At 41.1% G+C, this 17,729-nt stretch overlaps 1 protein-coding gene across 3 annotated transcripts in view; it reads left to right on the forward strand.

The window, feature by feature from the left end:
• Positions 1–6,118: 6,118 nt before the first annotated feature.
• The window catches only part of EDD1 (glycine-tRNA ligase), a 218,578-nt gene continuing 206,967 nt past the window's right edge, over positions 6,119–17,729 (forward strand). For 2 of the 3 annotated variants that reach the window (XR_015690444.1, XM_087675465.1), the window contains exons 1-2: positions 6,119–6,580; positions 6,828–6,878. Coding sequence is in view for 2 of the 3 variants with exons in the window: in XM_087675465.1 (XP_087531591.1) it covers positions 6,188–6,580; positions 6,828–6,878 (444 nt within the window). In the remaining variant the exon portion in view is untranslated. The remainder of the gene's footprint in view (positions 6,581–6,827; positions 6,879–17,729) is intronic. The other variant, XM_087675475.1, reaches the window with a different exon arrangement.

Raw genomic sequence — 17,729 nt, forward strand, 5'->3', positions numbered from 1 at the left:
TCATCCTTTTTCCATACACAATGCAATGTACATAAAGTATAGATAAGATACAACATTAAGAAAAGTGACCCACTAAGTCAAACAATGCATAATTGACAATACTAATCGATTGGCACTATAGTTATGTCATCTATAAGTAGATGTAACTAACCAAATATAATAACTGATAAGTCAGTGGCTATGTGAGAATTATAACGTTCACCAATGTGCTAAGTGTAAATGTGTGGACCTATCTAACTAGGCGGTCCATCATCAATGTCCACATGTGTTGAGCTTGCCATTTTCTATAGTGATCATCCTAAAGTATATCTAGTATGACCCATAGATGGTACACAAAAAGCAACCAATATGCAATGTGAAAATTTCAATGTATCCTTACTCCTCCTCCTTCGTTATTCTCTTTTTTTCTTTTCTTCCTAATTGATAGAATCCTCTTACTTTTTCCCTACTTTACTCCCAACCCTAAACTTCATGCAAATAAGTTCAAATAGTGTCCTTGCAATCTCTTCCACTCTTCACATATGCCTGGATGATGGGTAGTGTAATCAATTCGGTTCTTCTCCTTCATAGGTACTTGCTTCCCTTCTTTGTAAAACGTGATTTTCTTCCTATAGACTTGAACCTTTTGCTCTGCACCATCAAGCTCACAAAGAGAGTAGATAGCATTGCCACATACATGCTTCATAATGTATGGACCCAAACCATCTTTTTGCAAATTTTCTAAGAGTTCTATGCCGATAATATCATATGTGAGCACCCAATCTCCTTCCACTGCTCTTGAAGGTTGCCAATATTTTTTACCAAACCTATCTTTATTCTTTGGTCTAGCTTCCTTCAACCCTATCATTGCAAACTCAATATCCTCAGGTATTCTCTCCAATTGTCAAATCCTTAGGGTAAGAAGCTTTTATCTATGCATTTCTTCTTCCCAAGTTACTACATTCCATGTAGCTACAACTTTCTCTATTGGCATGATAGGCTTCTGTCCATGCATACACTTTGCAAACCTATAATTTGTAGTAGCACTACGAATACTGCAATTAATCCACAAAGCATAAGGAAGTAGCCTTGGCCACTCCCATATCTTCCCTCTACACGCTTTTGCTAGACCTTAATAATTAGGGGTTACACGATAGTTTGTTGGGCAAGTCTCCCTTGCTAAAGGCAGCTCCAAGGAGGTTTAGGTGGATCCGTCGTTCCACAAAATCCACTTGACATTGTATTTTGAATTTGAATGGATGTCCTAGCAAGGTTCCTCATCCTATGCTTTCCTCATTAGGAATAATGAATAAGATCATTGGAATGCTTTTTGTTTTGATGGTCGCCCATTAACATGCCGTTTCTTAAGACTTAATGTGGCAAATCTCTGTATGGATTTTGTTTTGCATCAGTTGGTATCAGCAAGGGTTGTCCAACTAAAAACTTATTTAGCACTAAGAACTAAAACTTTCTCGAACACTTATTTAGTACTAAAAACTAAGTATTAATATCTTCACTAAGAACTAAAACTTTCTCGAACACTTATTTAGTACTAAAAACTAAGTATTAATATCTTCACACAATGATCAAAAGTATTAGATTCAAGTGAAGAAAATATTTGCAAGAATGTTTAAGGCATTCGATAGTGAAACTTGAGACAAGTTTTACAAGAACCTATTTGAGGGGTAGTGAGCTATTTGAGTAGTCCTAATGTATGCAAAGCGTGACCCGGGGGGGGGGGGGGGGGGAGGATGTTGTTTTGCTTTAAGCAACGGCTACAAGCTATACGAAAAATACAAACAATTAGTAAATTGCTTGAAATAAAGGCTGCCCTTTTTGCCTAGTCATTCCAAATAACACTTGCCCCCTTGGTCTTATCGGCAGCCGCTGGCACGGAGTTAGCCACAAGGCTGCTTCTTTAAGTTTTGTCACCATTGCACACTTGACAAAAGGGTTTTACAAGCAGTATTGCCATTCCTTGTGTTTGCGACGTTCTTCACTCACCCACGCGATATTGTTGGATCAAGCTTTTGCCCCCAAGCTTTCGCCCATTGTCCAACTGTAGGCATCTACAATAAAAATAGCTAATCATAAAAAAGCATCTTCAAAATAGTCGATATCATCCTCAATGGCAGTTGCATTAGTTGTGGTCGGGGGCATATACATTGCTATAGCATTCTTGAATCAATATGAGGTTCCCCTTCTTGGCATTGGCATAACTTGAAGGACCTATCACAATGGTAGTAGACGTGTGGGGTATGCCTCACTTTTTTCTTACATCCACTATAGATGGAGGTGAGTAGTACAAGGTGGGCTGAGATCAACACATTGGAAGCCATGGCAAAGCATTTTAATCCAAAATTCTCATGGAAAAATTACTCTATCAAGTGCCTATCCTATTTCATACTCGGTTCCACTAGTTTTTGGATCAATATATTGTTGGGAGAGCCACTTGTATAGGATGCGTCCATCATCACATGATCAGGTATGAGACTTGGATTCAAACAAGCAAAAACAAGTATTTACTAAAATTCTTTCCAAGTCAAGATCTCCCATCAAGGTATCCTTGAACTACATGCAAATTCCGATACTTAATAAGAAGCAAGGCTATTGAATACACAGACACCTCCCCTACCAGCATACGAGAATGAAAGCTCACAAGGATATGGATATATCGTCATGTATCTTGTTGATCTATATTGCGCTGCTAGGACCATCACTCTTACACAATGTGATATTCTACGAGCACCACAAAAACTATAGCATCACCAAACATATATCTACATGTGATTTCAAAGACAATCTATGAGACACTTATGAAAACATCATCGAGTCTCACAAAAATACTATTATGATTATTGATTTCCACCCAAGCCACCAAACTAAAGGTTGTTTTTCAACACATTATTGTAGTAAGTAACATTCAAATCAGAGAATGAGCTCATAAGCGATCAAAATATAACATAATAATACTATGTAACTAAGATGTTACAACAACTGACAAAAGGGTTATCAGAACAATGCTTGGTAGTACTTTTACACTAGAACAACAAATAGTCTACAACCATCTAATCAATGTAACATCCGATCGCCATATCGTTACCAAAACACTAGGTAGTGGGAAAAGCTTTCTCATACGCTACTATAGTTACATCTCATTGGCAAGAATAAAAGTGTCATGTTAATAGTGAGTACATGAGCAACCGCAGCTAGACTATCTAGCCTGTTGACCATGGTCCGCCGACCATGGTCCACTATCAATTTAAGATATTGGTCTATGTACGACAATATCATGTATTATTACAAGAGACAGACGAGCGGTACATCATGTTAAGAGAAATAAACACAATCATCATCGACAAGATGTTGATGTTGACCCAAACAACATTTGATATAATAGTATGCTAGACTCTCTACTCAATCTATTTAATGAAAAGCTCGTGATATTGTTCGATGACCTTGCACAATTGCCACTGATCTGCAACCATTGAACCGATTTCTAAAATCAGTGTCACATCATCTCATCAGCATATTGGGCACATGTGCAACACTACACCCTTCGTATCATTTTGACAATTGCTACAAGTAAGTAGTTATTGGTATCTAGCCAAGGAAGAGATATGATAGTTCCTAGATAAGTGGAGCTTTGACGAGAACAAGGTCCTAGAGTTTGTAGACTAGAGAAAAACAATCATATGCACACACAAGGAAGACATCCATAAGTACAACAAGCAGCTTCTGCATAAATACTACACATGCAAACAATCCACACTATGAAACTTTAAACAAATGCGACTAAAGAGCCAACATTATAGAGCTAGTTACGAGATAAGAACTTCCACAAGATAGAAGAGATAGCATCGAAGAGACCATAATGATAACATAGAATATCGATTTTACTCTAGGTGTCGCAAAAAGTGCCATATGTAAAATCGACTGTATCAAAAGAACAAACAATGATATGATCATTGGATCCAAGTCTTGATCCAATGTAGCAAACAACCCACGACTAACACTGTGATGTAGCAAGCACTAATGCAAGGCATTAAATAGCAAGTGGTACTACAAATCGACATCCTCACTAACACTTGCATATGCAATCATCAATCACAAATCTCAAGGAACTACAGTTGCCTAAAAAGCACTCCTATATATAAGGACCAAGTTCATGCATGGACTAGTCTATATGATGCTCTCTTGTGTAATTGAAATAAAGTTTTTTATGTATAGTCGGACTCCTAGATCCATCTGCCTTTGCACCAATACCATACACAATAGTATGACTCACACACACAAACAACTCATGTCAACAGAGCTCAACATACACCATTATAGCATGACACAACGTGAAAACATCGCCTACACGTCTTGCAACAAGTACGAAAAACAAACAATTTTGTTGTTCTTTTTTTTGAAAATTATCTATTGTATTAGAATCCTTTCACATATACTAACATGATTACTTTTTGCTCTTTTTTACAAATAAACAACATTTGCAAATGCAAAGATGACTCCAAATCAGGTACGCATGATACAAAGAATACTATTTAGAACAACATCGAACTTTGCATGCAAATATTGAAGCTATATATTCCAAACCACAAAAACAACTAACAACAAATTGAGCACTATCTTGTTAATGCACAATAGTGCAGGTATCTAATAACAAACTAGATGAGAATGGCAAACATTGGTGGCCATAGACCATAGACCATCGACATACATTGATGGCTTTACAAACAACACTGATCTCTAAAACTTGATGGACACATCCAAGCGTATACTCAACAAGACAATCAACATATATTAATGGCTTTACAAACAACACTGATCTCTAAAACTTGATGGACACATTCAAGTGTATACTCAACAAGAACTCGCATGTAGAATAGAATAGAATCGCAAATAGTAGAATCCCTGCTATCATCTTCAATACTTTCTTTTTTCTTATGATCTAACCCTACTAACACAAACACATCTCACGTGCAAGACTTCTAAAACACATACTCAACAAATTCGAACTCCAGTACAAAGATACACATGACAATCCATTATGAATTGTTTCCGCCCAAGTAATACTAGACACTAGAACAAATGACATCTCCATATACACAATTGAAATCTTAGAGGCCTTGGTAGAAGTTAAGAAAGAAGAAGCTAATACAATATTGAAAAAATATATGGAAGAGAACAAGTATACTCACTATCGTGAAAAAGCCTGTCGTGACTATTGAAAAGGTCACATAGTTGCTCAACAAAGATGTCTACAACCGAATCATGGCTCCCAAAGTGATCCATTCAATGTGCTATCATTTATCTTCCATGTAAGTACTCAAAATATAGCTTCTTTAAAACTCATAATATGTTTAACCCAAAACAAAACACAGTCCGTGACAACAATATTATTCCTTATAGAAGAGTAGAGTCCAACAAACCAATAAGAAATCAAACTTCTAATGGTGCTAGAACACCAGCCTCAATTGCTACAAATGTTGCCACCAATTCAAACATAGCTCGATCATCCAACAACTCCAAGCAACACCTATACCAAAAGCTACAATGCAAGGAGACAAGAGCATGCACTTAATCTATAGCATTAGATGCAGACAAAATGGAAAGGTCTATGTAGGCCATACATTGAAAAAAAACTCCAGCTACTAACACAAAAGAAAACCCATTTTAAAAAAAAGAAAAAAGATATCAAAACATATCAATTGCTCGAAGAAAAATTTGAGTTTAGTATCGGGGCGACAACCAATAGGATAGAAAAGGTCAAGAACTGAGAGCAAGATACGAATTTTCAAAAAGAATGCAACTACTGCACGCTGTAACAAGAATTTGAATAACAATTTATTGTACATGATCTATTCCATGCTTCTCGACACTTAATAAATAAATACAAACATCCCACTTTGTACTTGATCTATGTCTTTCAAAAAAAAAAAAGTTCAAGTACATTCTTTATTCCTTGAAATCCAACCTTCAATAGAATTGTTAACTTTTCAATATACATAAATATAATACCTTATGTTAATTTGATGTTCTTTATAGACGATTCATGAATTGAAAACGTAAGAGATAAAAATACAACAAGTACAGCAAATGCAATTAAAAACACAATTTAAAAAGGAGCGAAAAAAAACCAACAGCCGGCCAGAAGAGTGGCGCAGGATAGGAGGAGGAGTCGCGGGAGAGAGAAGCGCTAGCGATGGCTGCCTCTCACTCTTTGGCTTGCCACAGCCCGAAGGTGAGTAATTTGAGGGCCTTCCGATCCCTCGTCTCGAAGCAGCCCGCGCTTAGACAGCCGCAGCAGCAGCTCCTCCTCTTCTTCTTCCTCCCCAATGCCAGCAAGAGGAGGAGCATCAGGTGTCATGTTAATAGCAACATCAACAGCAACAGGGCCGCCCTGTTTCGTCGCTCCATCCCTGGCTTCGGCAGTATGCGCACCCCGCCACATGTCGTCCCTCGGCACAGCCATCGCTCACATTCCAGTAGATGCTCCGGCACTGCTGTCTCGCAGCCTGAGGCCCCCCCGGCCGTCACCGCTACCAGCAATGCCTCCTCCGCGCCTTCTTTTCAGCAAGCTATCCAGCGCCTACAGGTGAGAGGCAATTACAATTATTTTTGCATTTGCACATTTGGCTTCAGTTGCTGTCAGCCTTGAAATAAACAAATTTTAATGGAGTGTCTCTCTGTGTAGTCACCAGAGTTCTTTTTGCTTTGTTATTGTTATGCAACCTTTTGCGAGCCCTTTATTATTCTGTACAAATTTCGTAGCATGCTATTGCCTTTTCCACCCTTAAGCAGAGAAGATAAAATGTCGTTGTGTGTGTTTGTGTTTTTAACAGGAGTACTGGTCGTCTGTAGGTTGTGCAGTTATGCAATCGAGCAATACAGAGGTGCAACATCCTAAACTTTGTCTTCTGGCATTTAAATTGGATGATAAGTTGCTCAATCGTACATTATTTTATTGCTGGTCTCTACCAACCGGTGCAAATTGTGTCGTCTAAAATTTTCAGGGGCACTGACTGGTTCAAGTCATCCAGTCACATTCTGCACATACCATTAGCCCTCTGTACAACTGCATGTGTACTTGCACAATTGAAGGAAAGATTGGAATGTGGCTGTTACATGCACATGTGAATGCTTCTGAACGGGGCAACCAAAATGATTCGCTGAGGCACTTTCAGAATGGCTGCATTATGACATTGATAGACAACGGACATTTTAAGTAAGCAGATGTTGCTTGTAAGTCAGACAGAGATGCTCTAGAGATTGCCCATTTGTCCATTTAGGATGTCTTCAGATTGCATGGTTTGCCTTGGATGAGTGTATCAAATTGAGATAGCAAGTCTGTTAGTATAAGTACACATCTCCTGAACACACACAACTTGAGCAAGATTAGAGGTGGATACGATCCATGTACTTGTGTACTAGAGCGGAAATATAGTATGTAGAAAGGGTACGGTTGCACAAAAATGTATCCAGAGTGCACAACCAGCCCATGTGAAGCTTTGAGGCTTCAGGCTGTACAATACAATCTTAGCACTGAGCCACACTTGTGAGTGTGAATGCCTGCTATGGGAGTCTAGGAGAGGATGACAAAGACTGATGACAGTGGAGCTTGGAGTTGGGAGGGATGGCCTTTTATAGGGGATGACCCCAGGGCTGACTGGCAAGCTAAGTGACTTACTGGTAGATCTTGTGACAAGTCAATTGCCACATGGCAATCAACAATCTGTTCATTCCTCATACTGCCTATGTCTGTCTGTTGTGTGCTGTCTACCTGCCTAGCTAAGATTGACCCATCTAAGAAGACATGGAGGATGAGATGAGGATTGCACACCTTGCTGTTTTTTTCCCAGAGATAAGACATACTCACCTGAACATTGGTAAGTAGGGTGCCTCCCCTGCAAATATTAGCTGAAAGAGTGGGCAAGAGACATGCTTGCATTTTTCCTTTCACATGTGCACCTCACATATGCACAACTTAATAATGCCAAAGCTAAGCATTTAGAATACACATACTCATGACAGACCTTTGCCTTGAAAATTCAAATTCTTGCAATCGTCCCTGTTTTTTGCAGTGCAAGGTGACACATGCAAAATGATATTGAATTGGAGAAAACATACGCATCATAGTTAAAGAACATCGGCCGCTGTTGTTCATACTTTGCTATAGCCTATTTCCCAACACACGCTGAAATTTCCAGCCCACAGAATTAAGTCATAATTAACCGGAAATAACTCATAATTTCTGTTAGAACCACATGGGATGCATCTGTAAGTCTAAATCAAAAGTGTTTTGAGAAAGCAACCATCCTAAAGCATAAACTGAACATAAACCATGGCTGAATTATCAATAGCATCCAATAAGACTCTAGTGTCCATTAAACCAGTTGAATACCTGAGATTACCAATGATCTGTTAGCCTGCCCTATTTAGTCATGTCAGTTTGTCATCTCTTGGTTGTGAGCTCCTGTCAGAGTCTAACAGAGACATTAGAGCTTTGACAGTTTAGTGTGCATTTCTATGCATTTCCTCCATTTTAGCACATTTCTTATGCATTTCCTTTGTCTGTCAATTAGATTCCACCCCCTTACAGTGTCTACCTGCTCCACGACTGCTTGGGATATTTTGTCATTGTTTTCCCATTTTTTCCGCGCGGTCAGACTGCATTTGTTGCAGTCATATCACCTATTTCAGCAGGTTGGCCAGATTAAGAGGCTTTTTTAGCAGTCGGCCAGTTCTAGAGGAGTTTGGCTATATATAGCCACAGCCCACTCTTGATTGATCACTTTTTCTTGTAGATTTCAGCACACTCTGGCTCCCAGACACTCTCCCACTTGGTGCTGCCATTATCTCAGCTTGATTTGGTGCCCTCATTGATGCCTTGGGCTGCATGTAGGGACTGATCAGTCCACATCATTGTATTGAGCATTTATCTTTAGTTATAGTATTTCTTCCTTCATTTTTTGCTCTCTCTCTCTCTCTCTCTCTCTTCGTGTGTTGTTATTCCTTCTGTTGCGGACTCTCACATGGTATTATCACCCAAGTGAGAGCAGAGAGGTGAGATCTATTGTTGTGGAGCATTCCAGCTATCAAACGCAGCCATTCAGCCTTGTGTTTGTTGCAAACGCAGCTATTTGTGGACGAGCCGGCAGTATCTGGTGGGTTTATGTTTGCGTTTTCAGCTTGGTGACCCCTAGCGGAAGCATTTATTGCTCAACGATAGCCTTCTTCAGCCAATCCTCATTATCTAGAGACGGCGGCATCTTTTGCGGCTGCAAGCGACAGTATTTTCTTGTTTAGGTGGCACATCTACACCTTTGTAGCTGATTGCCTTTGACATTTGCACAATTTTCATCAATACATAGTTTGTTGGGTGATTGCAAATTTGGAAGATGTCTTCTAGTTTACAGGCTTTGATGACTCATAGAAGGAGCTTTTGTCTCACCGCTCTTCTGAGCAGAGACGTGATTATCGGGAGTTTCGATGGTCCTAGAATCCGTCCCTCTTTTGCTCATCTTTCACAATGGGCCCCATCTGATATGAAGGCTCCTTTTGATGTGAAGATTTATTTCTTGATTCCCTTTATACAAGTGGCTATTCTTCCTTCCTTACCCAAAGAAGATAAACTCGACGGTGCCTTGTTGGACTGTGTTGCCTTGTGGGATTGGCTCAACTCTTGAGCCTGATCCCTTCTGTTTATGAGTGTTCAGGACTCTGTCCTAGTTTATGTTCATAGGTTGAAGACCGCATGGCTTGTGGATAGTGGAGCTTCTTCTCGCATGATCTTTCGGGAGGATTGGCTTCAAGACTTGAGTTCCTGAGGGGGTACCATCACCATTGGTGACAACTCTACGGTTCTAGTTCATGGAGTAGGGACCATTACCATATTACTAGACATGCAATCTTTTTATACCAAAGTTCTTTATGTACCTAATTTGGGCTTTAACCTTTTGTCTGTTTGTGGTCTTATCCAACTAGGTACGTGTGTGGTCTTCACCAGAGGTGCAATGAGAGTGGAGGATGAGTCTACAGGTGCAACTCCTTGAATAGGTATACAGGAGGGTGGGCTTTATATGCTCACAACCTTAGTCGCAAGATCTTCCCACAAGCTTGTGCTACTTTGGCGTGCTCGGTATGGTCATTTTGAACATGGATGTGATCCGACGAGCTTCTTGGAGGAAGATGGTGGTGGGACTTTCGGATTTCCTTCTTGTTCACGCCCTTTGCCCTAGCTGCTTGAGGGGCAAGCAACATCGGCAGCCACATCCATAGATTGCCACTTAGAGGGCTTTTACACTCCTCGAGTTGATGGGCACAGCTCCCCTTGGGAAGGCCAAGTACTTGATGTTGATTGTTGACGACTTCAGTTATTATGTGTGGTCATACTTCTTGGAGTACAAGAGCGAGACGTGTTATGGGAGCACTAGACTGTGCTCAAGGGACTAGACTAGATGCAAGATTTGTTACAATGCACGTAGGGGCACAAGGTACAATGATAACTTAACAAGATATGGAAGATCCCACAACTCAGGACTGTAGGTATAGACAATAGGACTTGATAGGATATGAAGGATCCCACAACCCGAGATGGTAGATATGGATACAAGATATTAGAATTACAAGATCTCCCTCGACAGGGATGAACAAGATACAAGACAATACTAGACAAGATCTCGTACTACGAGATTACAAGGTGACAAGACAACATGAGTATAATGAAAGATAAGACAAGACTAGATACCATGACTAGACAAGAACTTGAACTGGAATTCGAAGTTACTTACTTGGAGGTCTTGACTCCTTGAGCTCCCAAGATTGGCATGGGCAGGACTGAGGAGGTCTATGGTGAGCCTCTCCTTTTATAGGTCTTGGAGGGCGGCTAAAGATATTCTAGAATGTTTCATGATGACATCATCGATGATGCAAGCGATGACATGGTTTATCTTCAAGAAGGTTCTATGATGACATAGCAAGGATGGATTCGCATGGTTGGCTCGAGGATGTCCTGTTAAGGGTGTGTTCGCATGGGGTGTGGATTTATATAGCATAAGCAAGAATAAATTTGTACACTTGATCATGGCATGTCTGTGACATCATCTCCTCCTTTGGCAACGAGTTCCATGAGGAGCGGCTTGGTGGTTTGGTTCAAGTTTCGTTGGATTTCTCTTGTGAAATTCTTTAATTTTGAGAGGTGCTCCTTGGAGATATTTTGCAGGTTCCCAAGTGCGATCATTGATGTAATATCCTTTCCAGTAAACAAGGTATTCCAATTGATCTCGGGAGATCCTCGAGTCTAAGACATGCTTGATATCAAATTCTTAATGATCGTTAATCTGGACAGGTGGTGCGGGATTAGATCTCTCCCCCCTTAGTGGTGAGCTATGGTATGGCTCAAGCAAGGAAACATGGAAGATTGGGTGGATCTTAATGGTGCTGTGGAGTTGGAGTCGGCAGCAATTGGATTGATCTGGGCTATGATAGTCAAGGGCCCTAATCTCTAGTGGTCTAGCTTGGTGGAGGGTTTGTTGTTTGGAGGTTATGCCTGAGTAACCGTATTTTATCACTGACTTTGTATGCTGGATGTTGGAGACAATGCTGGTCAGCATAGTGCTTGTACTGATTCTGAGCCTTTAGGATTTGTTGCTTGAGTTCTCGGTGTATCTGCTAGGTATTGAGCTTTATCTCGGGTGGCAGGGTTGTTTACTTGATTGGAGATATGTACATCCATCCTTGGATGCTGGCCATAGTTTGCAAAGAAAGGAGTTTGCTTGGTAGATGCATGGATACTATTATTATAAGCAAACACTGCAAAGGGCAAGAGCTCAAACCGATCATTCTGATGATAGTTGATGGTGTGACGGAGATATTGTTTTAAGACTTGACTTAGGCATTCTGTTTGATCATCAGTTTATGGATGATTGGCTATGGATAACTTAACATGGACTCCAAGGAGGTTGCAAAGGCTCTTCCAAAAACTAGATATGAATTGGGAATCCCGATCACTGATGATGTCGTCTAGGAGTCCATGTAATCTGAAAATGTATCTGAGGAAGAGTCTAGCGGTAGCTATGCGTGTGATGGTGTTGGTGGTAGGGATGAAATGTGCCATTTTTGTGAACCTATCTACCACAAGAAGAATAGAGTCATATTTGTCTGATTTGGGAAGATCTGTTATGAAATCCATGGACAGAGAAAACTAGGGTCGCTCTGGAATGGGCAAGGGTTATAGGAGGCCATGTGGTTTGTGACAAGGTACCTTGGCCCTGTTGCAGGTATCACATGATTTTATATATTTCCTTAACTTCTTTCGACATCTGGGGCCACTAAAAATCTCTTGAAATAAGCTCTAAGGTCTTACTAACTCCAAAGTGTCCTGCTACTTGGGTGTTATGGCATTGTTGGAGTACTTGGAGTCTCGGCTTTCGTGGAGGGATGTGAAGTAGATCCTTGTAGTATAACAATCCATTAGTTTCTTGAAACTCACAAATTTCATTTCTTTTTGCTTCTCGATTTTTTCTCTTAACATTGTTGGCCGAATCATCATGCGGCAGGGCTTCATGGATTAATTGGATCAAGGTAGGGTCATCTTGGTGACAACTCGAGATGGCTGCTAGCTGGAGGTGCTCTGGCTTGAGTAGTATTGTTGATTGTTGATCAAAAGCTTCTTTTTCCCTCTTAGGTGCTAGGTAGGAACTTCTTGATAAAGCATCTAATTGGCATTGTTGGTGTCTTGGGTGATAGGTGATGACAAAGTCAAATCTAGATTACAAGTTACTCCAGCAGGATTGTCTTCGATTGAGGATGCGGGTTGTCATAAAGTATTCTAGATTTTTGTGATCTGTATAGACAATAACTTTATGGGCTGCGCCCTCTAGATGATGACGCCAAGTATCAAAGGCATCTCCAATGGCAAGGAGTTCTTTGTCATGGATCTCATAGTTTATCTCTAGAGGGGAGAACTTCCTTGAGTGGAATGCCATTGGATGTATATGACCATCATCTCCATGTTGGGACACGATGGCTCCTAAGGCATAGTTTGATGCATCGGTCCCCAAGAAAAATGGCTTGGTAGGATCTAGGTGGACTAGGATTGGGGCAGTGGTGAAAGAGGTCTTCAGGGTTTGGAAGGCCTTCTCGGCTTCTGGGGTCCATGAGAACTTTGAGTTTCCTGTGAGTCTGGTGAGGGATGTGACTATCTTTGAGTAATCCTTGATAGATATCCTGTAGAAGTTGGCAAAACCAAGGAAACATTGGACATCGCGGACACATGTGGGTGTTTGCGAGTCAAGAATAGTCTCGATCTTCTTGGGGTCCATGAAGATTCCTCTTTGGGAGACATTGTACCCCTAAAATTCCACTTCTGTTTGATGAAAAAACACTTCTTAAGTTTTGTATATAGTCCTTTTTCTTTGAGCTTTTCCAAAACTAATTTTACGTGGTGGTCATGCTCCTTTGGATCTTTGGAGAATATCAAGATATCATCCAAGTATATAACTACGAAATCATCTAGATGCTCTCGGAAGATATCATTCATCATATGTTGAAACAATGTAGGAGCATTGATGAGACCGAATGACATAAGAACATACTCAAAGTGACCATACCTTGTGGAGAAGGCTGTCTTTCATTAATCTCCTTCTTTGATCCATGCAAGATTGTAAGCCCCTCGTAGATCAATCTTTGGGAAGATCTTGGCTTTTCCAAGGTGTATCAACAAAAAAGGTTATCGATTCTTGATTGTTATCTTGTTGAGTCCTTGATAATCCACACACAATCGAAGTGACCCGTCTTTCTTCTTCACAAACAGAATTGGGGCTCCAGCAAGAGACTTCAAGTGCCTAATGAACCCCTTGGCTAGTTAGGTTAATTCATCAGGGGATAGCTTGTAGATGGGTCCAAAAGGTGGTTGACTCCCCTCATGGAGTTCTATAGCACAATCATATGGTCTGTGTTTGGGCAAGAGATCTGCATTTTGTTTTTCAAAGACATCTTGGAATTCTTGATATTGGCTTGATAGCGTGACTGACTCATCCTTACTAGATTCTTGAGGTGGTATATGATATATCGTGTAGGTCGGTTCCTGCCTTGCCGTGTGCATAAAGGCATTGGCTCCTAGACATACAAACATTTCTGGATTTTCACGACGTGTAATCTTTTGCTTAACCCAATCAATTTCTGGGTTGAGTTCGTTTGGCCAAGGCATCCCAAGGATGATTGGATTTGTGGGACTGGATATGACATTGAAGCATACACAAGATTTGTGATCGCCAAGAGTTACCATGACTGGTCAGGTTTCCTTGGTAGTATCTCCAAATGCTAGAGGTCTTCCATCCGCGACTTCAGCTAGTGCAGGATTGGTCTTTTGGAGTACTGGAATTTGGTATCTATTCACAAAGCCATCATCAATGAAACATGCGGAGGCCCCACAGCCGACCAGGGCTTTGAGGGAAAGGGTCTTTCTTGGTAGAATCATTTGGACAGTGAACAAGAAAGTTTCTATGGGTGCGGTTGGAATCAAGAGACCCTTTCTTATATCAAGGTCCGATTGGATTGGGGCGAACCATGATAAAGCTTGACTACAAAGCAAAGTCCCTATGAATCCCACCTTGAAAGCATCATCTGGATACCTATTCGATTGCATGTGGATGTAGAGCTTTACTTATTATAGGAATCCCTTGAACTTTGAACGGTCACCATTGAACTTTTGTGGCATGCTGATCTTGGGTTCTCTTGTTGGGGGTTGATAAACACGCGGAATCATTTGATCACTTCCTCTCTTGTTCTGCAAGTCTCAGATCAAGTCTTGCATTTCTTATAGCACAGGGCCTAGATGCATAGGGTGTTCTATTTGAAGTTGCACTTGTCGTTCATTAAAGACTTGAATTTGTTGTTGGAGGTTTTGAAGGGAGGCCACGATTCTTTCAAGAGTCGCCTTCATGGTGTTCAATAGGGCTAGAAAGTAGTCTTGCCTAACTGTTATGGGAGCATGAGACTGTGCTTGAGAGACTAGACTAGATGCAAAATTTGTTACAAGAATTTTGATTACAAGATAATCCCACGTAGGGGCACAAGGCACAATGATAACTTAACAAGATACGGAAAATCCCACAACTTGGGACCATAGGTATAGATAGTAGGACGCGATAGGATATGAAGGATCCCACAACCCAGGACCGCAGGCATGGATACGATCAGAATTACAAGATCTCCCTCGAGGGGGATGAACAAGATACAAGACAATACTAGACAAGATCTTGTACTACGAGATTACAAGGTGACAAGACAACATGAGTATAATGGAAGACAAAATAAGACTAGATATCATGACTAGACAAGAACTAGAACTGGAACTCGAAGTTACTTACTTCGAGGTCTCGACTCCTTGAGCTCCCACGATTGGTATTGGCAAGACTGAGGATGTCTATGGCAAGCCCCTCCTTTTATAGGTGTTGGATGGCGGCTAAAGATCTTCTAGAATGTTTCATATCATGATGACATTATCGATGATGGAGGCGATGATATGGCATATCTTCTAGAAGGTTCTATGATGACATGGCAAGGGTAGGTTTGCATGGTTGGTTTGAGGATATCCTATTAAGAGTGCGTTCGCATGGTTTGTGGATTAATATGGCATAAGCAAGAATTAATATGTACACTTGATCATGGCATGTCCATGACAAGGCGTACTCCCGTTTTTGCGAGTGGAAGGTGTTTGTTGAGAAGCAGGCGATCTTCAAAGTTTGTGGTGTTCGAGCCGATCGTGGTGGAGAGTTTACTTCTTGCTTGTTTTCTCAGCTTTGCAGGGATCATGGTATCCGGGTGGAGTATACCCATCCGAACACACCATGCAAGAATGGTGTAGTGGAGTGTATGAATCGGACCATGTTGGAGATAACCCGATCGGTGTCGGAGGATCGAGGATTACCTCATTCCCTTTGGGGTGAGGCGATGTCAATTGCGGTTCACATTTGCAACTGTTCTCGTACCTCAACTTTGCAGGATATGACTCCATATGAGGCTTTCTTTGGACGAAAGCCTTCTGTATCTCACTTTTGCATCTTTGAATGCGATGCATTTGTCCATGTGGACAAGAAGAAGAGGAAACCAAGCTTGACTCTAAGTCGAGAAGCTCATCTTCGTGGGATACAACACTGCCAGGAAGGGATATTGGCTCTATGATCCTACGACACGGAAGCTTGAGGTGACAGGGATGTAATCTTCGGCAACGTTGCAACCTCCGAGAATCCAATTGGTTCGCATTTTAAAAACCAATCATTATCATTGAAAGTACATTGATCAAGCATTTAGAAAACATTTCTCTGATTTTTACTCAGTAAGAATGCTTTATATATGCATAGACACCATTATTTTTTCCATTTTCAAATAAAACGTCATTTAAGGCAAGATATTTCATAAAACTTCTTTATTTTTTATTATTTCGAGATCGCTTAGGTGGCCTGTTGATACTCCACGCAGTTGCTAACAACCACCTTCATGCTTCTTCACTCCATTGCTCGCATCATATCACGTTCTGGCACCCCTTTTCCCTCTCCCTCTCAGCGTGTATGAATAGCCACTATGGTGAGAGAGAGGAGAGAGAAAGACTAAAAACTGGTCTTTTTATAGAATGCATATTCTGAGACAGGAGTTTGAGATGACAGATCTTGGGATCCTCCACTTCTTTCGTGGTTTGGAGATTTATAAGAAGGCATAGGGCATCTTTATCTCGCAGCACTGGTATATCTCCGAGTTACTTTTGGAGTTTGGTATGCCCGAGTGCTGGTCTATTTCTTGCCCTATGGACCTTGAGTCCAAGCTTGTGGTAGCAAGAGATCTCCTTTTAGATGCTATACGTTATAGGTTCCTTGTTGGCTCCCTTCTCTAGCTTATCCACACTTGGTCGCATATTTCTTTTATGGTTGCTTTGTTGTCTTCTTTAATGAAGACTCCTACTCAGGATCATTCGAGAGCAGCCTTCTGTGTTTTTCGATATTTACAGGAGACTCGATCATATGGGATCATGAATGGAGAGGGGGTTATTATTTTTGGATGGAGTGACTCTGATTGGGGGCAGGTGATGTGGATTCGAGACGGTCCACTACATGTTATGCCTTCTCCCTTGGATCGAGAGCTATCTTTTGGAGCAGCAAGAAGCAGCCTACTGTGGCCCTTTTTTGTACAGAGGTTGAGTACTGTGCCTTATGTTTGATGGCTATGGAGGCAGTTTGGCTCCATCGCATGTTGACGGAGATTGGCTTTCCATAGACAAGACCTAGGGAGTTGCATGTGGACAACCAGAGTGCCCTTGCTTTGGTAAAGAACCCGGTGTTCATGCCCGCACAAAACACATTGAGGTTCAATATCACTATGTTTGCAAGCGGATCGTGGATTTGAGCTTGTGGTGGCCTATTGTCCCACGGAGGACAATGCGACATATCTCTTCACGAAGCCTTTGCCCGAGGCCTCTATGCTTCATCATATGAGATTGTTGAGTCTTTAAACACTCCCAGATTTGAGAGGGGGTGTTAGCATGCCCTATTTAGTCATGTCAGTCTGTCATCTCCTGGTTGTAAGCTCTTGTCAAAGTTTGACGGAGACATTGGAGCTCTGATAGTTTAGTGTGCATTTCTATGCATTTGCTCCATTTTAGGCACATTTCTTGTGCATTTACTTTGTTTGTCAGTTGGATTCCACCCCTTGACAATGGCTACTTGCTCCATGACTGCTTGGGATATTTT

Source organism: Lygodium microphyllum, chromosome 1 (genome assembly GCF_053477565.2).
Source record: "Lygodium microphyllum isolate KBCC chromosome 1, Lygodium_microphyllum_v1.1.10, whole genome shotgun sequence".
NCBI classification, from domain to species: domain Eukaryota; kingdom Viridiplantae; phylum Streptophyta; class Polypodiopsida; order Schizaeales; family Lygodiaceae; genus Lygodium; species Lygodium microphyllum.